General features: G+C 38.7%; 1 protein-coding gene across 3 annotated transcripts in view; it reads left to right on the forward strand.

Annotated features, from left to right (window-relative positions):
* The window catches only part of Map3k7cl (MAP3K7 C-terminal like), a 66,793-nt gene extending 51,968 nt beyond the window's left edge, over window positions 1–14,825 (forward strand). For all 3 annotated transcript variants that reach the window (XM_047564620.1, XM_047564618.1, XM_047564619.1), the window contains exons 4-5: window positions 1,685–1,800; window positions 13,379–14,825. In XM_047564620.1, the coding sequence (XP_047420576.1) occupies window positions 1,685–1,800; window positions 13,379–13,559 (297 nt within the window). In that variant the 3' untranslated portion in view covers window positions 13,560–14,825. The remainder of the gene's footprint in view (window positions 1–1,684; window positions 1,801–13,378) is intronic.
* The last annotated feature ends 10,093 nt before the right edge of the window (window positions 14,826–24,918 follow it).

Genomic DNA, 24,918 nt, shown 5'->3' on the forward strand with positions numbered 1-24,918 from the left:
CCTATGTGTATTCATAAGGACAGGATAGGATGTGTAGTCTTATGTCTGCCAGTAAGCAAATCCTCTAACAGGGCGCAGATGATTTAACAGCTTGGCCAGGGAGCTCAGGGTACATTGCTTTCATTCCCCTGCCTGTTATACCTGGTAATTTGCCAGTGTAACAGGTGAAAATTGATGAGTGGGTGGCAATTTCTGGGACACAGAGTGGAGGAGCCAGGAGTTCTGAATTCCTTTGGCAACAGCTTCATCTCATGGGATGAATTATGTTGTAGTATTACTATGTACTACTTTTCAATTTATTTCTATATAGAAAACGAAAAGGGTTCCAACAGGCTGAGTTTATTCTCTGAACATGTACATGGGGCAGTAGGGAAAGATGGTACACAAAATGATTGTTATTATATTTTTTATGTCTCAGGCCAGACAGATTTCACATGAAAGTAAATTTGATCCTAATAGTTTTATCTTTTTAAATTTGATTTGTAATTAGCATGTGTTAATTGTTCCTGTTAATGGGGTTCAGTGTGACATTTCAATATATGCATAGTTATTTAGAATCTTATTTCCTTCAGAATATCTCTACTCAGAGGCCTCATAATAAATAGCGGTGTCATCTTTTTTTATCAATCAGAAGATAAAGTTTATTGAATTTCTATTACGCTCTTTGAAATGTGTCCTTAAAGAATATGAAAGAAGCAAACATTAAGAAATTCATTAGTTCTCAATTTACTAACATAAAATTAGAACAGAATCTCATCAGGTACATAGCTTACACATATAGTGAAGAATGGATTAAACTGAAGAAGCTGTTTAACAATAAACTCATGATTTTCAGATTGTTTATGCTTTTTTTCTATAAATAATTGAAGAGGGTGATTTTAAAAAAATCTCTTTAAAAGACAATTAATCTCCTGTTCTTAAAAGAAATGTTTTTAATTACATGTCGTTGCCCTAGAAATTAGAATAATAAACTCAGGGAAAGTTAGTTCTTTAAAAATAATTTCTAGAAGTAAGAGTTTTATTATGTCATGTTCAGAAAGGGTCGCCATGCTGGCCTTCTGTCATGGATGGGAAAAATGGAGAAACACAAATCTGTACTCTCTAATGTTCCTGTTACAAGCACAGTTTTATCTGGAGTCTGGTCTTTCATACAGTGTTGTTCATTCTTGCAAGTATTATTTCCGGTTCACCATCACTTCTTTAGGTTGGATGTATTTCTCAGGAGAGAGCCGTTTTTGTAAGGCTCTTCCACTCTGTAGGATGAAATCATGCCTGTGGGCTACCAGAATCGACAGTGAGGGGTAATTGAATCAGACAACTCAAGTATTTCCCCACACAACTGCCCTTTTCTAAAGCTGTTTAAGATTTCTGGGGGAGAATTGCTGAATCGTTATGAGACATTTTCCCAACAACCCATGGCAAGTAACTGACATGTAGTGGTTTTCAGGGCTCTGGCCCAGGCCCGAGATGCCCACGAATGTCACTGGGAGATGAATGTAGTGATGATCAGTCCACCTCTCTATTTTCAGTCAAATAGAACTCACCAGACTTTGTCTAATGTTGACTGACAATGTAGCTTTCATGCAAAAATTCTCCCTCTAAAGAACACGAGCAGAACTAATTGTTGGTAATGTATTCTGATGCAAAGAAATGGACTGACTGTCTCTTCTTGTTGTTTGTGAAGCCTCTGCCACCTTGTCATGACTCCGTGGAATCCATGCAGGTGTTTAAACAGCACTGTCAAATAGCAGAAGAATATCATGAGGTCAAAAGAGAAATCGCCCTGCTTGAGGAAAGAAAGTAAGTTCTAACCTTCTCCCCACACTCTCTGCCAAGCACCTTCTACACAGAAAAGGCTGGGGGCGGGTGAGAGGGGAGCAGGTTGTCAGAATGATCCAGATAAATAGTCCTGCTGTAGCTTAAGCACTTTACTTTATGGAGTAGCAAAAAGAACAGAGGGGTGCTTCAACTCAAAACTTAATTTGCTTTTAAATAAAATATTTTGGAAAAAAAAATGATTTTGGTTCAGAAAATTAGAATTGCCAAGGTACTACCCAGAGCCATACTATGTTCTCTGTGAAGGTGTCTGGAAGCTCTAGAGCACTTTGGCTTGGGATGGATTTTAATTTATGCTTAAATGGTGGAGTTCCCACATTAAATGGAGAAGTCACTGGGATAAGATTTTGGAATAATGCAGATGCATTAGTTGCCTAACTCTTTTAAAGTCTGAATAAATTTTTGTCTTGATGGGTCTTATTACCCTTACAATTCTGCTATAGGGGATTATTCAGTTCTATTAATTAGAGTATGCTAATTATTTTGGGGGGGGGGAACCAGGGATTGAACTCAGGGGCACTTGGCCACTGAGCCACATCCCCAACCCTATTTTGTATTTTGTATTTTATTTAGAGATAGGGTCTCACTGAGTTGCTCTTGCGGAGGCTGGCTTTGAAATCTCCATCCTCCTGTCTCAGCCTCCCAAGCTGATGAGATTATAAATGTGCACCACTGCACCTGGCAAGAGTATGCCTATAACTTTTTGTTTCAGAATCCCCCTTTAATTGCATTTGCTTCTGTTGACATCTACCCCAGTGACCTCTCATTTTCTTATTATTTCAAAGCATCAGTTTTAGATTCCTTGACTTCATATTATTGAACAGTTAGTACTTACATATTTATCAGGGATATGCCAATCATTAGTAAGTGGTGAGGGCCATAAGATCATGGAAAGTTAGATGTTGACCATCTTTGAATTCCAGAGGCCTGGGCCATTATGTGGCACTTAAAGGTTAAGAAAACCATTGTCCAATACATGAAACATAACCCAAACACAGTGTAATCCTTAACTTTTTATTTCTTCTTCTCCATCTTACTGAAGTGACACATGATATCTATTTATTACTAAATTTTTAAATGAGAGAAAGTGAAATGCATTTTGTTTACAGAAACTTAAATTCATAGTGCTCTTTTAAGAATCCCCAGAATAGTGTTTAGACAACATGACTCAATGGTGGAGAATGGATTTGGGGAGCAGACTTCTGTACTTACTCTAAGACCTCATTTAGCCCTTTCTTACTTCCTTGCTCTGCTGTGCTTTGAATGTAACATTCTACCTGGACTTTGGTTCTATGAGATTAAAAGATGTCATTAAGAAATCAGAACAGGGTACATGCCTGTAATTCCAGCTACTCAGGAAGCTGAGGCAGGAGGATCACAAGTCCCAGGTCAGCCTGGGCAATTTGGTGAGACCCTGCCTCAAAATAAAATTTTAGAAAGGAGTTAAGATATAACTCAGTGGTAGAACCCTTTCCTAGCATGGGTTTAATCCCCAGTACTTAAATAAATAAATAAGTAAGTAAAATCAGAAACACAACATTTCCTTCATAAATCTGAGGCTTTCTTTTGGTTTAAGAGTTTTGGTAAGTTGCCTGGAATACTCAGATTGCACATTTATGTAGTCTGCTTTTTTAAAAAACAATTTCATAAATAAATTAAAGATTATTAATGATGTAACCACTGTTGCAGTCAAAGGAGGATTGCCCTGATCAGTAGCCTGTAAGTGTGTAATGTGTGTGTGTGTGTGTGTGTGTGTGTGTGTGTCTGTGTGTGTCTGTGTGCGTGTGAACTGTAGTGGTATGATAGAAAAAAACCCTGAGATAGCTATGTCTTTCTTTTTAAATTCTTTAGTTTGAATTTACTGGATAACATTGTTACTTAAATTAACCCCATGTATGGCATTTTTGTGGCAAGACAAGAATCACCCACTAATATATGTTCTGTAAGTTTATATTTTTATATATTTATATTTAATTTAAAAGACAATAGAATAGTGATATGAGTGAGTCATGTCTTACCTTTGAAATATATCCTTACTGCTTGTGTTGGAAAACATGATAACTTGTGGGTATCACCACAATATTAAAATAAGAAAAGGCATAGTCAACTTCTAGAAAGAAGGTGGCTAACAGACTATCAGAAGTACTTTATACAACCTTCCAGAAATATAAAGAAGTAGACCAGCCCCTTATTTATATAATCATATGCTCATGTATGTTTCTGCATAACTCATCTTAAATCCTGCCCAAACCTATCTGAATGCTTTCCTTAAACAATGGGCTAATGTGTGGCAAAGGCCGAATTCTTTTATTATTAGTTTCCTTCCTTCCTTCCTTCCTTCCTTCCTTCCTTCCTTCTTTCCTTCCTTCCTTCCTTCCTTCCTTCCTTCCTTCCTTCCTTCCTTCCTTCCTTCCTTCCTTCCTTCCTTTCTTTCTTTCTTTCTTTCTTTCTTTCTTTCTTTCTTTCTTTCTTTCTTTCTTTCTTCTTTCTTTCTTCTCTCTCTCTCTCTCTCTCTCTCTCTCTCTCTCTCTTTCAGTTTTCTTCCTTTTACATTAAGTTTCTCAAATTTCTTTTTCTGCATTCCCAATTCTACCATTTGGTTCAGGTTTTATGCCTTCAAATCTTTTTTGATGCAATAACTGGTATTCCAGCCTATAGTTTCTTGTTGCTAGAAAGTGACAGCCAGTTTTGGACCTGGATTTCAGGAGCTACCATAGTCTCCCTACACCCATTGCCTACACTCCTGGCTTCAGTGGGATTGTTCTATTCACTTTTCCCAACAGGAGGAGAATCCTCCTGCATCTGAGGCATGTTCACACCATGTTCTTGGCTCCTTTCTTCCTTTGTGGCTACCCAAATGCCTGTGTGGCTGAGACTTCAGCCCATAACCCTACCCATCCATCACAGAATGATCAGTTCTTTTCCTGAGCAAAGGAAGATTCACTGAAATGATTCTTTGGCACTTTTTATACATCAGTATTATTAATGGCTGTCTGTTTATTTCCTGTCTTTCTGACTGTGTATAATTCCCTCAGACATGGATACCCTTTAGCATCTCCTTGTATCCTGCTCATCTGTCATAGACCTGTACATAGGGTCAAATATAAGTAGGTTGATTTGGAGTAGCCAATTATAGGTTATAATAAATCCTTTGTGTGGGCTATATTTAAAGTACAGTCAATATCAGCAATAAAGTGTTGCTAAGATAAATTGTTAAATAGGGAAGTCTGGTTATATTTATAAACAAATGAGCCTCATCCTCCAAGAATTATTAGCAGTTGTTGTTTTCAGATAACACTTTACTGAAGCAGAAATTCATTTACAGCAAATCTTATCCTGACGTCTTTGTTTTCAAACAAAATAAATTGGGCCAGATGGATTTGACCCAAGTAATTAACTCTTCAATTTTTTTTTTTTGATGATTGATAAGAATTTCTTCCTCATCATCTCATAAAGTGTGGCTGATTATGTTGCCTTTGGTGGTTGGCTAGATCCAAAGAAATGCTAACTAAAGTATTTTAATAGAGAGTTTTTCTTCATTGGAGTTGTTCAGGTACAGCTTGCAGTTTGAATTTCAGACTGAACTTCTCTCTCATCTCCAGAGGAGGTCTCCCTGGATCAAGTTTGGGACAATTTGCAGCGGCAGAGGATAAAAGTTGCTCTAACTATTATTTTTAATCATGTTATTACATGGATAAAGAAGTCAAACATTTTTAGTATCATAAACTCACCCTAGGATTAATCTAGTTTAAAGAATCATTCCTAGCTTATGAACAGTGAGGCAAAGAAGCTCATTCCTACCTTTATTAAATATTTTTTTTCTTTTTACCAGAAAAAATAAAACACAAAAATGGAAAACTTTATTAAAATTAAAACATTACCATGAATTCTAACATCGTTAAAGAAGGCCTGCTATCATTTTTACCTATTTCTTTCTAGGCCTTTCTAGATATCTCCACATAATTGCGCATATTATAGTATGCTTTTCTCAGGATGTATTATAAGCACTTTTACACAATACATACAGCTTTCTGTGCATGCAATAGAAACTAATGGAAGTGAGACAAAATATTTTGTGACTTTTAACTTGTTCAATAGAGAAAGCTCTTATCTGATCTATGTATTTGGTGTTTAGAAGAATGACTTAGAATATCAGACATAGAGAGCGACTCCTAGAAAAGTTCGTTGTAGAATAATGTGTACTTCATGTGTTTAACGATTAAACAGTTTTCAGGTTTCCATAGTTGTGTGACTATCATCATCATTTTAGAACATTTTTATCACCCCAGAAAGAAACCAAATACCTTTGACAAGCCCCTTCCTACTATCAACTACCCCTGGCTGTTGGCAAACACAGATCTATTTTCTGTCTCTGTGGATTTGCGAACTGTCATTCATTTTATATGAATGGAATCATATACTACGTGGTGTTCTGTGATGGGCTTCTTTCTCTAAGCACAGTGTTTTCCAGGTTCATCCATGTTGTCTCACGCATCAGGTACTTCATGATTTTTTACTGTCGAATAATATTTCAGTGTGTAGACCTACATTTTATTTATCCTTTCACCATTTGATAGACATTTGGGTCATTTGCACTTTTTGGCTATTATGAATCATGCTGTTGTAAATGTTCGTATATAAGAGCATATGTTTTCAATTCCCTCCTGTACTAGAAGTAGAAATGTTGGGCCATATGATAACTCAACACGTAACCCTTTCGAGAAACTGCCACACTGATTACAGGGGGTGGCTCCACCCTATGTTCTCACCAGCAGGGTGTGAGGGTTCCGATTTCACACCTTTGCCAGGCTCATTATGTTTTTTTGACATAACCATCTAGAGAGTGTGAAATGATGTCCCTTTGTGGTTTTGATTCACATTTCCCTGATGGCTGATGATGTGGTGCAGCTCTTTGTGTGCTCATTGGCCATTTCTCTGCTTTCCTGGGGAAATTGCCTGTTCAGAGACTTTGCCCAAGTTTAAGTGGCTAAATGCTCACTTTTTATTACTGAGCTTAAAGCTGTTATGTAATCTCAGTGAATTTAGACAAAACATTAGAAGGTGGTTTTAGGTGGGGTTCCCACAGTCATTGTGAGACTTTTTATTCTTACATCTTTCAAAAATATGTGACATGATGACTGAGGGAGCAAGGTCTCATCTGAGGGAACACGTCAGGATGGGGGAAATGGGTCCTTATGTAATTTGTGAGAATATAGTCTAAAATTAGCCTAAAATTGTTTTTAGTCATGTTATTTGATTTTTTTTTTCTAAAATTGCCAGAGGAGATTTTAATGTTTGAATGGAACCATTTATTTATTTAGGGTGTTCCCAGAGGCAGAGATTTTTCAGCTGTGGTCTGGGGAAGACTCTCAGTTAGTAGGAAGGGAGAGGGTGTTAGAAAGGGCACAGTATTAGGGTCAATCAGAGGAGTTTCAATTTTATCTGTTTTATTTTGGAGGATTATTTTTTTGGAAAAAGAACTGCACAGTCTGAAAGCACTGAGAACTAAACTTTGCTTGTATAGTCCAACACATTTCTCTTATATATCTACTCAGCCCCCAGAAATTAGGTTTTCACTGCCACAAAAAAAGTAAGTGGAGCTATTTCCCCATAGGTGTTTGCAGGGTATATAGAAATATGGGGGTCAAGTCTGTCCTCTTTCCTCTGCTGTCTGATGTCGACATCTGTCTTCTGAGTGTGGTATGGGATTTGAGTTCCTTTCCCAGCAGTGCAGAGATGCTCTCTGGGACGCCCTTGGATAGCCAGAATAAGACACTGCCTGGTTTGCAAAAGGATTTCAGTAAATACGTGTTGGGTGAATGACTAGAACAGCCAACTGTCTTGTTTTTTTTTTTTTTTTTCTTTTTTTTTTTTCTTTACCTAAGGAGGCAGAAGAATAGCCAAATGGATTATTTTATTTTCAGAATGAGTTTCGTGTGAAACCCTAATATCCCAGACTTCATCGAGCTGCGGAATTATACTTTCTCTGAATGCCCCATCCATGATGATTTGGGCCCTTTATGCCGCCTAATCTCATGCCGTCTAGTCTTTTAATTGGAATCTTAATTCTAGTTTAAATCTCTCTGCCTCATTATCTGCCTGAAACCATATTGACAGGTACAGCATATTTACATCTCCTTAGTGATAATGCCTCCAAGTTTTCTCTTACTAAGGAAGGAGGCTCCATTTCACTTTCTGGGAGGCAGAGCAAGGGAAGAGCTTGCCTTTTATTTCATTGCTATCCCAGGACTGATTCTTTCCCGGATGACAGATGGTAGGAGATTCTATTTCCTTTAGAGTAGTGGTTCCTAACAGGGCTATTCTGCTTCTTTTCCCTGTCCCCATGACTCTGGTAATATCTCGAGCCCTTTTTGGTTGTAATGACTTGGAAGGGTACTTGCTACTGGCATCTAGTGAGTAGGAGACACAAATGCTGCTAAATATCCACAGATGCTGCTGCATAGGACCACCCTTAAAACAAACAAGACCCACGGTGTCACTTGTGCTAACACTGAAACTTCTGCTTTGGAGAGTCTCCCTTCCTCCTGCAAGAGTGCAGGGCTGTCCCTTCAGCCTCCAAATGATATTAGTACATTTGTTTGTGCATTATTCATTTGCAGGGCTCCAATACCCTAGTCTAGATTGAGCTTTAGAAACATTATCTTAATGCAATCTGCATAAAATGAAGGTGACCTTTCAATCCTTTTTATCATCTTGAGGCATCTACTCTTTTTCTTGTTATAAATACCTATACTTGGACATACATCTCTCATGAACCACCAACAGTGCATGTAGTCTAAATCTCTGTTTTAAGATAAAAATCACCCAATGAGGAAGGTATTATTTTATTATTACCTCAAACTCTCCAGTTCTTTGGGGTCAAATTGTCTAATATTTCACATTTCCTAATAAAATCCATAGTTAACTTTGAAAGTGCCAAGTACCAAGGAAGTGGTCTTTCCAGAACAGAGAAATATTTGTCCCAATGATGAAACTGTGTTTCAACCTCCTACAGCATAAAGAACCTCCTTAATTTTGACATTCATTTCTATAAAGTTTTGAACTTCTTGGTCAACATACTTGGGCTTTCCTTTTCCCCATTTATTTTAGCTGCAAAAAATTTTTCTAGGCATGTGGCTTAGGATGGGGGTGGCAGATGATCTACAGTAGACTCCAAGCTTTTGGCACTTAAATCACAAAATTACATCATTTCAAAAGCTAAATTACAGGTACTTGACTTCAGAAATAAGATTCCTGTAACTCTGGTTCCCATATCACATTACATTGAAGGGAAAGAACTGAGAGGCAGGACCACATTCTAACCAATTATATATATTGATTTGTTCTTCAGATCGTCTATTTATAAGATAGTCTTCATAGTTTGATGTTCCAGGGTTTAATTATGAACTGCTAATGAATGAGCATAAATATGGTCTACATAAATAGGTACTGGACAGGAGACAACAGACATTTTGACAGTTTTCATTGGATATCTGTGTAATTGCTTATCAACTACATGAAACTAATTTAGAAACCTATCTATTGAATCTTCTTGATTCCTGTAAAGTAGAAATTATTATTGACTTTCTCCAGTGCAGGAAGATAGAATGAGACAATCTTGACCATCTTTGTAGTTATAAAACTGGTGATTTGTGATTTATTTTATCTACCAGTCAAAACTAATAATAGATGACTTCAGGAGTTGTAAATGAAGTCAGAGAAGGACTCAGGAAAATAGTCATGGTGAGATTCAACATTACCAACTCCCAGACTAGGATTTGAAGGCAAAATTCTATTTCTACCAAAATTATTTCTAAGACAAAAATAATTTGAAAGGGGGGAATAGAAGAGGAATAGATGATCTGATGGGCAGGGAATTTATTGCTTATCTCTCTGTACTTATATAGGTTTTACTCATTAATTTATTTAAGATAGTTATAGGGCTTTTCTAATCAATAATTATTGATATTGACTGCTTTAAACCCTGCTCAGGGGCACAGAGCTCTAACCATTTAATCAGAAGGATAGGCTTGATTTCTGCCTTTTGCTTATTAGCTCTGTGGCTTTTTAAATTAATGGAGCGCTTTGAGTCTTGTTTCCTCCCCTTTAAAATATAAATTAATCTTCCTATGAGCTACCTTTTTCTTAAATTATTCACCCAGCAAGTGCTTATTGGGAGGCTGTTCTATTCTAACCATCAAGGAAGAGTCAGAGTTCAGTGAGAGCCAAGTACCAGGGTGTCTTCCACTGGCCCTTGACTGGGTATTTTCTTTCCAAAGCCTGGTTTTGCTCAGTGATGTACAGGCAGTCTACTGGTATAGAAAGAAAATACTAGAACGTCTATTCTGATTTACTCTTTGCATTTTTTTCTGAGATAACTTTATTTGAATGATTTCAAACTTACCAAAAAGTTACAGGGATTGAGGACTGAACTAAGTGGCAGAATGCTTGCCTAGCATGTGTAAGACCCTGAATTGGTCCTCGGCCTTGGAAGAAAAAAAGTAAGGGAAAAAAAATCCAAAAAAAGAAAGACAAAAAAAAAAAAAAAAAAAATCAAGGTAACAGAAAAGTAGCAAAAATATATCCTTTATTAGATTTACCAATTATTAAAAATTTCCCTAGTTGTGCATTATTTTCCTCCCTCAACACTACTGAGGTTTTCTTTCTCACTCATTAATATGTAATAATATATTTGTATTTTCATATACACACATGCATATAAATATATGTATATATGTTCTATATATATGTATACATACATACATATATACACCATCATGCTCCATTGCCCTAAATACTTAAGTAATTTATAATAACAAGGTTGTCCTAATTTAACTACTGTTATGGTTTGGATGTGTGGTATCCCCCAAAAGTTGACATGTAAGACAATGCAGGAAGGTTCAGAGGAGAAATGATTGGGTTGTGAGAATCTTAGTCCTATCAGTGAATTAATCCCTAATGGAATTAATTCAAGTGGTTGGGTGTGACTGGAGGAGGTGGGAATTGGGGAGAGGCTATGGGGTATGTATTTTGTATCTGGAGAATGGAGTCTCTCTCTCTGTTTCCTGATGATGCCAACTGCTTCCCTCTGCCATGTTCTTCCACCATGATGTTCTGTCTCATCTTGAGCCCTGAGGAATGGAACCAGCCTTCTATGGACTAAGACCTCTGAAACCATGAACCCTCAATAAACTCCTCCTCTATAATTGTGCTGGTTGAGTCCTTTTAGTCACAGCAGCGAAACAGGCGACTAATGCAACCATTATATAATTATTAAAATCAAGAAAGTTAGCACTGACCCAGTGCTATTGCATAATTCGCAGTCCATATTCAAACTGCATCAATTTTCCAATAGCATCCTGCAGAGATATTTTTTCCAGATAGCACACTGCATTTAGTTGTCATTTCTCTTTGGTCTCTTTAAAATATGGGACAGCTCACAGCATTTTTTAAGATACAGGCTGGCAATTTTGTAGAATTTCCCTCACTTTGATGTTGTCGGTGTTCCTCGTGACTAGACAGGTGAATCGTTTGTGGCAAAAATGCCGTAGAAAGGATGCTGTGTCCTTCACAGTGAATATGGCATTGGTTTGTTTTTCGTGATATCTATTTATCTCCTCAGGAGGGATGTCAACTTTGGTCAGTTGGTTCAAGTGGTCTTCTAAGTATCTCCTCCCTTTAAACCTTTTGCAATTAATTATGGGAAAACATTTTGAGAATATATAAATGCTTTATTACTCATCAGAATTTTACCAGCTGGTTTTAGCACCCAATCTTATTCTGTTACATATCTATAATTGAGTATGCTTTATAATATATTAGTACATATATGATTTATTAATGAATGTACATACATTGAAATAGTCTGGGTATGAGTACAGTTTTTTTTTAATTAACAGTCTTATATAATAAATGTTTGGAGATCTGAATAAATGAGATGATGAGATTATTTTCTGGTTATGGATTATTGGAACATTGTAGGTTAGGTTTTTGATCAGGATCTCCCTATCTCCCAGTGGCCCTTTAGTTTCCATTACAAACTTGAATATTATTGTTTGTCAGGAATATATCATTTTCTTTCTTCTCTTAGACTGTGAAGTATCAGATCAGTGTCTGACCAACGCAAGAAGGAGGAAGAGAAGCTTTTAGAAATGTGGTCAACAGTGGTGATGACAATACAAATTTGCACAAGTTACACAAGGAGCAAGAAATGTGAGGCAGAGAATTTAGTTAGGTTCAGTCTAGTGAAGAGCTGGTCTCAGACAGGATTCACTGACTCCATGTGGGGGTGGAGCTCATATCCTTTAGAGTTCTCATGATCATTAAATCTAGACAGAGACTGTGTTAGCATCTCATTAGGTGAGTTTACATCAATGGTTTATTTACAAATATTTGCTGAGAATGGAATTGTTTAAGGCATTGTCACTACTGAGTTCCCTCCAGTACTCATAGCCTGCTTTCTCAATTCTTAAGTCAGGCCAGCATCGGAACTGCAGATGTGTTCTTTGGTTAACTCAGGATGCAATACAGTGGCCCTTGGTATCCATTGTTCCATATGGATGGATTCAACTGTGTCCTTATGCTATGTAATTACAGATGTGTGTTTTTCTTGCTATTATTCTCTTTCTCTCTCTCTCTTTCTCCCCTGCCCCCAGTATTGGGGATTGAACCCAAGGGCACTCTACTATTGAACTACCTCAAAAAAGAATTTTTTAAAAAACTTTGAGATAGGGTCCCATTAAGTTGCTGAGGTTGACCTCAAACTTGGAATCCTCCTGCTTCTGCCTCAAGAGTAGCTGGGATTAGAGGTGTGCACCACCATTGTCATTATTATACTGTTATGCTATATTATAAATACAATATAATGCTATTTACATAGCATGTATTTTGTATTATGAGTAATCTAGAGATGATTTAATGCATACAGGAGGATGTGTGTAGCTTATATGCAAATAGTACATCATTTATGTAAGGCACTTGAGAATCAGCAGATTTTGGTATCCACTGGGTGTTCTGGAGCCAGTCCTCCAAGGATATTGATGGATGTCTGTATATATGTAAGGACTAGAGAAAGACATGGAAAGTAATATCTGCAAGAAAGGAATTGGGATTTTTTAGTTCAAAGAAGGCCAGGGAAACAAATGAAGATAACAAATTTGGAGGACAGAGATTCAGTAAGAGACAAACTAGTCCTTCCCCCTACAACTGACAGAAGCTTAATTTATAAAAATTATAAACTGAGTTTTTTTTCCTAACTTACTTTTAATTTTGACAATTTGTTGTACTCTTGAAAATATTAGTGCTTTGGGCTGCTGAAGGTCTTATAGGGCCTTTTGTATTTAATATACAGGATATGTCTAGTAGAGGTGAAAAATAGAAAATGAAATTTCAAAGCTAGAAAAATAAGTCATCAGAGGTAGATGGGTAAAAAATGTAGAAGAGCAGAATGGAACATTCGGCTTTCATTGGGCTATTCTGGGGTCATTTGATTTATTTGCACTGAATCCCATGCTTCTTCCTGCCTTGTACCCTGAATCTTCAGAAAGGAACTCATTGCCAAGCTGGACCAGGCAGAAAAGGAGAAGGTGGACGCTGCTCAGCTGGTTCGGGAATTTGAGGCTTTGACGGAGGAGAATCGGACACTGAAGTTGGCCCAGTCGCAGTGTGTGGAACAACTGGAAAAACTTAGAATACAGTATCAGAAGAGGCAGGGGTCATCATAACCTTAAGTTATTAAATGTGAGCCTCAGTGGTCAGTGACTGCTATGTATCGGCCAAAAGATTTTTATTTTAAAGGGGTTGAGAATAAAATCTATCGTTTCTCTATTATCAACATGGAAAATCTCCAGAATGCGTTTAATGCTTGCCAGCTTCTAGCTTGAAAGAAGGGATATTTTAAGTGAGATTGTTAATGCAAATCTATTACCACTATATATTTTCAGAGATCAGGATTCTTTCCCAAAGAGATATAAATATATATATATGCGCACGCACACACACACACACACATACACACACACACACATATATTTTCTTATTTAGGGAGATAAGATGCTACTGTCCACCAGGATAGAAAGTAATAAAAATAGAATATTGACTGACCCTGCTCAGAATCATGAGCCATGAAACAAACCAGTAAGATACTCACTGTAGTTCCACATCTGTGCATTTTAAAATTTCATGCCTTTACTGGTTTTACTAGTTCAAGTCTGCTCACATCTAAACCGACAGATACTTCTCTACATATATTTATGTTCACCAGAGCCAGATGTAATCCTTCAGTGACTGATTGTCCTAAGAATAAATGGTTGCATATCATAAAAGTTTTCTCAAGAAAATATTAGCAGAAATCAGGTCTGTGCCAGGTGCTCATTTGCCAGTGCTGACTTGCTGTTGTAATAAAGAAACAGAAAAGGCTGTATTTTCTTCACTCTGCATTGACACATGGTAAACAGCTCAGCCTCTGCTTGTGCGTGTTCAGGGGGCAGGAGGGAGGGGATTGGGGGGTGAAAAGATATACTTCAGACATTGCTTTGGTGAGTTCCCATGAAAACATCAGTGAAATTATGATTATTACTTTGGATTTAAGAATGTGTTTTAAGTCACTAATAACCAATAGGAATATGTGAGTAAATTCAGAATAAAAATGATTTCCCCCTTGTTCTAGGTATCACCATGTTTTCCCAAATTGATATCTTTGTTATAAGTCCATTTCTATTCATGTAACTTCTTTTTAATTAAACATGGATCAAAACTGCCAGATTATCTTTGCTCATTTCTTAATCCCCTTTATGCTGGAAGTTGGGATTGCCTAACACTGGTTAGAATTTATTCTTAGCTGTATATGCTAAAAAAAAGATGTAAAGTCCCTTTTCTTGAAAAGATTGTGGTTTCTCATGCAAACAACTCAGAGCTGCAATACTGATTATGATATATTTGTGTTTTGAGCTATTTGCCCACAAAACATAAAGAATAGTTCATTAAAATAATAAAATGACCTTGGATAGATCAGTGGTTCTCAAGTGGGAGTGATTTTGCCCCTAAGGGACATTTGACAAGGTCTGGAGATATTTTCTTCTGTTGTCTCTCTAACAGAGAATAATGTGACCCTGTCAATAGCACCAGGATTGATGTACACAGAGGCAGATTAATCACCGGGAAGGCCTGTGGGTAATGCCAAGAGGAAGCACATTGCAGGGTCATGGGTTTCTTGCCTTGTGATGTGGGGGTCTCTGTTAAGATTTGGATATAAGGTGTCTCTCCAAAGTTCGTGGGTTCATGCAGAAATGTTTGGAAATGAAATGATTGGATTGTGAAAGCTGTAACCTCATCAGTCCATCCTAGTGTGAATGGACTGATTGGGAAGTAACTGTAAGCAGGTGGGGCGTGGCTGGGGGAGGTAGGGCCCTGGGGGTGCCCTGGAAGGGGGGTCTTCCCTGCAGCCCCTGCCCCCTTCTCTTTCTTTCTGCTTCCTGTTGCCATGAGGGGGACAGCTTCCCTCCACCACCACCTTCCACCGTGATGTGCTGCCTCATCTTGGGTCTGGGGCAATAGCTTGTTCATCAATGGGGACAAAGGCCTCTGAAATCATAAGCCCCAAATGAACTTTCCCTCCTCTAAGTTGTTCTTGTTAGGTCTTTGGGTCGATGTGATGCAAAGCTGACTAACACAGTCTCTGAAACCCTTAAGCATGTTTCCTCAATCATAAAATGAAGCTTTTCTGCAGATCTCAAAGTTTTAATGCTACGTGAGTCTATTTACCTTTATGCTGCTTTAATATTTGACCACAGATGAAAGTCCTTGTGATCCTGGCAGGACCTTCTCTTTGAGTAACTCTGTAACATAAAGAACATATTGTTCACTAAGTCTATACAAATCCAGGGTTAATGAAATGACAGGAAGCAGAGTAACTTATAACTTCAAACACAGGGATTCATTTTTGGTCAATGCTCATCTGAAGAGCATTGCTTATATATATAGAATGGGCATAGCTACAGTACAGCCCTTTGTAGGGATAGGGGGTAGGAAAATGTGGTTCCAAAATCTCTTTGGACTTGCAGAATGAAAATAATTTAATAGGGTGAGAATATTGGAATTCCACTAGTAGTTTATGGGGGAATCACCAAGTAAACAGTTTTTATATCTTTGCCTGTCTCAGCCTGAAATTTTATATGTTTCCAAAAGATACACATTTGTCACCCAAAAGTAAACATTTCCCTGAGTGAATGTGTTTCCAACAGGTTTTCATTCACTAAAACTCCCAAACATCATGCATTTCATAGCAAGTCAGAGAAATCTAAAGGAAGGATTTCTTATATTATCAGTCTCATCTTTTCATTCATTTGATGAGTTTCCAGCAATTTTATTTAGAACATTGTCTATATAATATAGATCATTTAAGAATTTTCCATCTTTTTTTTTTGGTGCTGGGGATTTGAACCCAGGGCCTCGTGCTTACGAGGCAGAATTTTCCATCTTTAAGGATGGGGCTGTAGCTGAGTAGAGCTACTTGCCTAGTATCACAAGACCGTGGGTTTGATCCCCAGCATTGCCAAAAAAAAAAAAAAAAAAAAAAAATCTATCAACAAACATATTTACAATATTTTTGATATGAGCAGAAATGATAATGTTTATAGAGCATTAAAAATAAGCACAGAGGTCCTAGTAGTATTAGGGTAAAGGCACTTGCATTAGTGCTAGAATTATAGGGAAATGTAACTCAAGTTATACTCCGTAAATGCTCTACTAAAGAATCTGCTATTTGTGTGGACATGAAAAGAATGTCATTATATGAGGCTAACAGTCAAACTCTGAGTGTTGGCAATGGCAGAGCATGTTTCTTTATGTTATCCGGTTAGCAGTTCTTGGATGTACTAGTAATTCAGTACAAATAAGGAAGTGAAAGGGACCTGGAATTCAAATTCAATTCACCCCAAAAAATGTATTATATACTTACCAAGAGCAGGGCAGAGCAATGGCAATAAAAGTTGCAAAAATGAAGGGCATAGGCCAGGCTTGGGGGCTGCCTGTAATCCCAGAGGCAGGAGGATCAGGAGTTCAGAGTTAGCCTCAGCAAAAATGAGGCACTAAGCAACTCAGTGAGACCCTGTCTCTGAATAAAACACAATATAGGGTTGGGAATGTGGCTCATTGATGGAGTGCCCCTGAGTTCAATCCCCAGTACCCGCCCCACAAAAAACAAACAAACAAACAAACAAAAAAACATGGAGAATGGCATAAAGTCTTGAAGATAACCAGTTTAGCTACAGTGTTTGGGCTAGATTGTGCTAAATAGGGAAGAGACCCACTGGGGATTGTGGGAGGCTAGTAGGAGTGTGTAAGAGTCTTGGAGTGGTAGCAATTAAAATGGACTAACAGACTAAAAGGGATGGAAAAGAGTTAAGGTGAATTAGATCCACATGGCTTGGAATGAATTACATTGGTGAGTTAAGAATGGAAGATGAAGAAAAGTAACATTTAAAATGAACCCCCAAGTGAATGAAGTTGGAGAATATCATGCTAAGTGAGATAAGTCAATCCCAAAAAAACCAAAGGATGAATGATCTCGCTGATAAGTGGATGATGACACATGATGGGGGATAGGAGGGAGGCAAGAATAAAGGAAGGAGGGACTGTATAGAGGGAAAAGAGAGGTGGGGGGGAGGGAAAAATAGCAGAATGAATCAAACATCATTACCCTATGTAAATGTATGATTACACAAATGGTACGCCTCTACTTCATGTACAACCAGAGAAACAAGTTGTACCCCATTTGTTTACAATTAAAAAAAAAGTTTAAAATAAAATAAGTTAAAAAAAATGAACCCCTATCTGTGCCCGCTAGACCAGGTGCTATATATGGTTATATTATTGAATTCTTATAACAACCCACCAGGAAGCTGTAATTATCCTTTTTCCCCCCAAACCAGGAACTGAGGTTGAAATGGGTCACAGTTCCTCAGATCTGTTTGTTGGTTGATTCATTCATTCGTTCATTCAATACTTCCCGAATGCCCATGCCTTCCCAAGCTTCCTGGAAGGGACCAGGGATACAAAAGGAAACAGTAAAAACAGGGTCCTGTTCCTAGTAAGGAAGGTGAGCATTTGCCCAGATACCAACATGGGTAGTTTTAAAATATATCCAAAAATTCTTTGTGGAGACGGAGACTAATTTCTCTTCCCTTTCAGTGTGAATCAGACTTCAGGATGTGTTTCTAGAAAATGGGGTCAAACAGAAGAGACTGACTGGTAAGAGTAGGTTATGGAAGACTCTGGAGCTTCCCTCTCAGCTGCGCTTTCTGGGCTCTTGTGTCCTGGGGTGAACCAGGCGCCATGTCGTAAAGAATCTCAAGTGAGGCCACGGAGAAGCCCATGGGTAAGAACAGATGCCTTTGGCCAACAGCCGCGTAAGTGAACTTGGAAGCAGATCCTCCAGCCCCAGGTGAGACTTAAGTGGCTGCAGCCTGGCTGACATTTTGTGTGAGACCTTACGGAAGACACTGAGCCAGAACCACCCTACTAAACTGTCCTTGGTTCCCGATTCTCAGAAACTCTGTGACAATAAATGTTTGTTGTTTTAGGCCACTAAGTTTTGGGGTGATTTTTAATGTATCCATAGATAACAAGTATGCCAAATAAATGGAGTAAGTGCCAAAGAGAAAAAAAAAAAAAAAAAAACAACTACAGTTTATGAATGTGCACCAAAAAGAGAATCTGAAAGGAGGAATCTGAGATGGTTTCCATAATGTGGTGACTAATGAGATAAGAGCTACAGACACAAAGAAGGCAGGGGGAGGAAGAGGGTCTAGACTGTGGAATCATGTGCAAAGGTCCTGTGACACTCAGACTTGAAGGTAGGCCATCTGAGTATGAAGAGGTGGGAAGAATATGTTCATGATGAAGTTGTAAAGTAAGGCAGAATCTTGAAGATCACTTGAAGAATCGTGGCCTTAATTCTAAAAGCAAAGAGAATTTTAAACATGTTATAGGGGTAACAATTTGTTTGCTAATATATTTTAAGAATTTTCTTTTGTAAGATACTCCATTTTTAGTTGCTTAGTGTCTATATCCAGTTTATACTACACATTTTTAGATGGGTGGATGGATAAACAGATAGGGTTATTATGTACCTTTTATAGTCATTTTAGTGAATATTATCCTCCTTAGAGAACAAGTACACTCAGGCAATCAAGTAGCCTGGCAGAATAAAAAGAAGATTGAGTCTGTCTCTCTTCTTACCATTAACATATTTAATATGGTGACACCAATAATCCTGCTGTCTATGAAAAAATTCTAAAATCTCCTGTTTTCTAACGCTTAGCTCAGGTTTTAAAGGTGCAAAACTCAGAGAATTCTTAAACAATTAGAACTTAAACATTTAAAACAACATTTTGGGGCTGGGATTGTAGCTCAGTGGTATAGCGCTTGCCTTGCATGTGTGAGGCACTGGGTTTGATTCTCAGCACCACATAAAAATAATTAGAATAAAGATATTGTGTCCATCTACATAAAAAAAAATTTTTCCCTGTCACTGTTTTTCACTTTATTTTTTATTGATGCATTATGATTATACATAATAGTGGGATTCATTGTGACATATGTGCACATAACTTCACTATTAGCTTTAAAGAATGAGAGTAATAGGAGCTAGGAATGCAAATCACATCAAACAAAAGCATATGGCTAAAGAAACCATGGTATATATTTACAGTGGAATATTACTCAGCCACAAAGAAGAATAAAATTATGGCATTTGCAGGTAAACGGATGGAGTTGGAGAATATCATGCTAAGTGAATTAAGCCAATCCCAAAAAACTAAAAGCCAGATGTTTTCTCTGATAAGTGGATGCTGATACATATCAGGGAGTGGGGTAAGGGAAGAATGGAGGAATGCTAGATTGTGTAGAGGGAAATGAGGGGAGGGGAGGGGACGGGGGAAGGAAAGATAATGCAATGAGACAGACATCACTACCCTATGTACATGTATGGTTCCACAAATGGTGTGACTCTGTATCATGCACAACCAGAGAAATGACAAGTTGTACTCCATTTGTGTACAGTGAGTCAAAATGCCTTCTACTGTCACGTATAATGAAATAGAACAAACAATAAAAAAGAAAGAAATATACAAAAGCGGAGATGAAATAACTCACAGAGTCAAAAGCATCATTAGGTTCTCTGAATACACCCCAGTTCCAACATTCCATTTCCACTAACTGGCCACATTTCTCATACTTACAATCAAATTCTCCCTGGAAGAAAAACTTTCCACACTTTCGAGAGTTTTCAGACATCACGTCGACATCATCTCCATCTACTTTGCTCTCTGAAACTGAGGTGTCTGTGCTGCACCCACTTCCCGGGCGACTCTGGAGGCAGAGAGATAAAAGGGGAGGCTTTTACGAGCGTAGATTACTGAGGCTCTGATAATGACCGTGATGTGATGGTCTGAGTCACACAAGCTGGAAAACACACTTTCTTCCTCCCCCCGACAGGAGTTGGGCTTTTAAAATCTTTTTATTGGCTGTTTATAGACGAAGGGGTTGAAGAGCTGTATCCTGAGCCTCAGGACTGAGTCAGTGTGTGTAAAGGAAGAGCCACGTTTTCCACAGCCAAGAAAGAAGGAACTTGCGACTGTGAAGGACGACAGCCGGTTTTATCTGTCCCCGAACGTGTCTGGGCAGGGGCTGTTCTCTCAGGTCAGCGCCCTGCGAAGGGAGAGAGAAGGTGGTTGTCCGACAGGGTGAAGTTACATGCGCAGCAGTCCCCTCGGCTCCTCGGGCCCACTCGTTTCTCATAAGCGGAGTAAGTGCTGAATAAGCCGACTTCCCCCATCATTCCTGTAAATAAGGATATGACTCACCAACCCTGCAATCTCCAAAACGCCATAGATACTATGGTGATTTGATTATTTAAAAATAACCGAGGGGGAACAAAAAAAAAAAAAAAAAAAAAAAGGGAGAAACTCGGTCAGGGGTAAGGTGGGGGTAGTTTTGTGGGTTTTTGTTTTGTTTTTCATTTGAATTGCGTTCTAGCTAAACCTAATTGTTCTGAGAACATCTAGTTTGCCCCACAAAATGTTAGGGATTTATTGTTTCTGGAAACTAATGACATGAATGTTCTGCTCAGATGTCAGATCCCAGGCAAGAAATGAAGCAAGAGACTCCCCACCCCAGTCGCTGCGGTCTGCTGGCCCTTCTCCATGTGGTCCTGTGTTTGGGTACTGACCTGCATGCCTGGCCTGCGCCCCCAAGCTGTCACTCAACTATTTCAATATAAAGGCAGATACTGAGGGCGGTAATGATAATTAGTAGCGGGGGTGTTATCAATGGTTTATGTCAGGCCCATAGAGCGTTTGTTGATCCAGAAAAGGAGAACAAGGACCCCTGTGTTGTTAGGTGCCGAAGCTCCCAATGCAGTACTTTCTGGCAAAACCAGTCACAAGTTTGAGATTTAGGACCAAAGTTTGGACAGGGACTGTCTATTTGCTGCATATCTCAGTCTAATCCTATGAAATTCAGGGTCTCGGTCAGGAAGAGAAACGCACTCCAAAAGGGGTGATACAGAACTCAACAAAGGGCCATTTACTAAGTTGGGGACAGAGTTAAGGGAACCCAGAGGGTCTTGAAGGCCCTGGGACTGGCCACCTCTGGAAAGCCAATGGCAGGCACCGGAGGAGAAACTTTAGGACCTGGACTTGGCTGTGTCTATGGGGGAGGAGGTGGAGACCCCCCTACCCCTGCACCAACTCTCCTTGGGGATTTGCCTTTGGTGGGAAGCAGCTTGCTTTCTCTTTGCCAAGCCTACCCAGGAAGCAAAAGGATAAATGCCTCAGACTCTCTCTCCTTCTGTCCCTTCATCTTCCCGAGGCTCCCATTGTCCAAGGCCAGCGAGAAGCCAAGAGAAAGGAGTCTCGTTGCTGTGATCCACGCAGCCAGTCTCCTGGGGCGCTAAGCAGATGGGAAAGAGAGTAGACAGTGGATCTGCAGGGGTCCATGGATAGTCTCCAGCATGGACTGATGAGCTGAAGAGATGAACATACTGCACTAGCAAGCAGAGAGCAGGATGGCTGGTCTTGTGGTTTCAATCCTGTGACAAAGGGGCCAAAAATATGCAATGGAGAAAAGACAGCCTCTTCAGCAAATGGTGCTGGGAAAACTGGAAAACCATATGCAATAGAATGAAATTAAACCCCTATCTCTCACCCTGCATGAAACTCAACTCAAAATAGATCAAGGACCTCGGAATCAGACCAGAGACCCTGCATCTTACAGAAGAAAAAGTAGGTCCAAATCTTCAACATGTTGGCTTAGGACCAGACTTCCTTAACAGGACTCCCATAGCACAAGAAATAAAAGCAAGAATTAATAACTGGGATAGATGCAAACTAAAAAGCTTTCTCTCAGCAAAGGAAACTATCAGCAATGTGAAGAGAGAGCCTACGGAGTGGGAGAATATCTTTGCCACTCATACTTCAGATAGAGCGCTAATTTCCGGAATATATAAAGAACTCAAAAAACTCTACACCAAGAATACAAATAATCCAATCAACAAATGGGCTAAGGAAATGAACAGACACTTCACAGAAGAAGAGATACAAGCAATCAACAGATATATGAAAAAATGTTCAACATCTCTAGCAATAAAAGAAATGCAAATCAAAACCACCCTAAGATTCCATCTCACCCCAATTAGAATGGCGATTATCAAGAATACAAGCAACAACAGGTGTTGGTGAGGATGTGGGGAAAAAGGTACACTCATACATTGCTGGTGGGGTTGCAAATTAGTGCAGCCACTCTGGAAAGCAGTATGGAGATTCCTCAGAAAGCTTGGAATGGAAACACCATTTGACCTAGCTATCCCACTCCTTGGTCTATACCCAAAGGACTTAAAATCAGCATACTACAGAGATACAGCCACATCAATGTTCACAGCTGCTCAATTCACCATAGCCAGACTGTGGAACCAACCTAGATGTCCTCCAATTGATGAATGGATAAAGAAACTGTGACATATATATACAATGGAATATTACTCAGCCATAAAGAATGATAAAATTATGGCATTTGCAGGCAAATGGATGAAATTGGAGAATATCATGCTAAATGAGATAAGCCAATCTCAAAAAACCAAAAGGACGAATGATCTCGCTGATAAGTGGATGATGACATATAATGGGGGGTGGGAGGGGGTTAGCATTAGGGTTAGGGTTAGGTTTTGGGTTAGGGTTAAGGAGGGTGGCAAGAATGGAGGAAGGAAGGACTGTATAGAGGGAAAAGAGGGATGGGAGGGGTGGGGGGAAAGGAAAAAAATAACAATGAACCAAACAACATTACCCTATGTAAATTTATGATTACACAAATGGTAGGCCTTGACTCCATGTACAAACAGAGAAACAACATGTATCCCATTTGTTTACAAAAAAAAAAAAAAATCCTGTGACAACCTAGCAGTACGGCCCCATTGAATGTCTGGAAGTCTGAGTCACAGGGACAAACAATAACTCTTCCATTGGGATGATCACAGGTACGGTTGCCGAGGAAAACACAGCATACCCCTTGAAAAACTGAATTTCAGAAATCAGATGAACAAGGAATAATTCTCAGTATAAGTATGTCCCAAAGATTGCAAGAGCTATACTTACCCTTAAAAATAATTGTGTCACTCACTGGAAGTCAATTTTAACTGAGCATGCTGTATTTTTATAAATATAGGCAATCTTAATTAGGGGGCTGGATTGGAGAAGGTTCTGCAAGAGCACCCCTAGAATAGCATACCCCTTCAACCTAGTGCTTCCCTGTTGTATCCTTGGAGAAGAAAATGACCTGGAAGTAGAATATGGAAAGGCATTTCTGAAATCACGATCTTCAACACCAGTGTTTAAAATGTTAATTAGTATTTCTAATAAAAAAGAAAAAAGGAAAGAAGGAAAGAAAAAGAGAAAAGAAAATGAGAAAGAAAGAAAGGAAACACTGGTCAAAGGTTTTAAGGTCAAATAAAACCTTAAAATTAGTTGTCACACCTCGCACACACCTATAATACCAGAGACTCCTAAGACTGAGAGAACAGCCTCAGTAACTTTGTAAGGTGACCCTATCAATCAATCAATCAATCAATCAATAGACTGGGGATGTAGCTCAGTGGCAAAGCACCCCTGGGTTCAATCCCCAATGCACATGCACAAAAATGAGTTCTCACAGCCAGAGGATTTCTCCTGGCATTTAACACTACTATGCTTCAAGAAACCAATAAATGTGCTTCCTTGCTTTTTTTTTTTTTTAAATCACAATGAACAAGTAACAGTCTCAGTGTCTCTGTTCCACCATGACCACAGTCTCCATCGAAATGCAGTTTAAATTTAACAAAGCCATTTTGACGTTCATTATACTAAAGCAGAATTTTATCCTTATCTCATAATCTTGCCTTAAGGTTAAATTTACATTCATAAAGATACTTCAAAGCTCCCCATAAATGTTTGCAAAGAGATAGCATGCTATTTAATAAGTGATTAGATTGTCTACTTGATACTGAATAGTTTTGCTTAGTCTAATGTAAAGAATCAATTAAAATCAAATTATCATCTAAGCAGGGACAATCCTAGATTATTCAGAGAGAAAAATGAGAATCAAAAGACAAGGCTTCTCTGCTTCTCAGTTATTTCTGGAAAGTTCTGAAGTAATGTTGTGCAAGGCTGGGCTGACAGAGTTTGGCTGTTGCCCTCACTGTAGGCTTGGTGGGCTATACAGGTCTTACTTTTTTCTGTCTAGTCACAGATGTTTTTCTGACTTGTTGTCCAATCTGTAATGTTATCTTGTGGGCAATGGGAGTCAAAGGAAGGGGAGGATTCGTATTAGCTGCCAAGGACAGAAACCCATTAAGTAACAGAGGCTTCAGCAAGACAGAAGTGTATTTGTTCTCTCCTCTAAAAGATGGGCGGATGTGTGGTCCTGGGCTGATAGGGAGGTTCTGCTGCTTAAAATCTTCAGGGCCTCCATTTCTCTGCTACTTTTGATGAATGTCTTTCATTCTTATGGTCCAAGAGGGCGGCATCCATGTTCCAGGTCGCAGGGGATGAAGGA

This window comes from Sciurus carolinensis, chromosome 9 (genome assembly GCF_902686445.1).
Source record: "Sciurus carolinensis chromosome 9, mSciCar1.2, whole genome shotgun sequence".
NCBI lineage: Eukaryota > Metazoa > Chordata > Mammalia > Rodentia > Sciuridae > Sciurus > Sciurus carolinensis.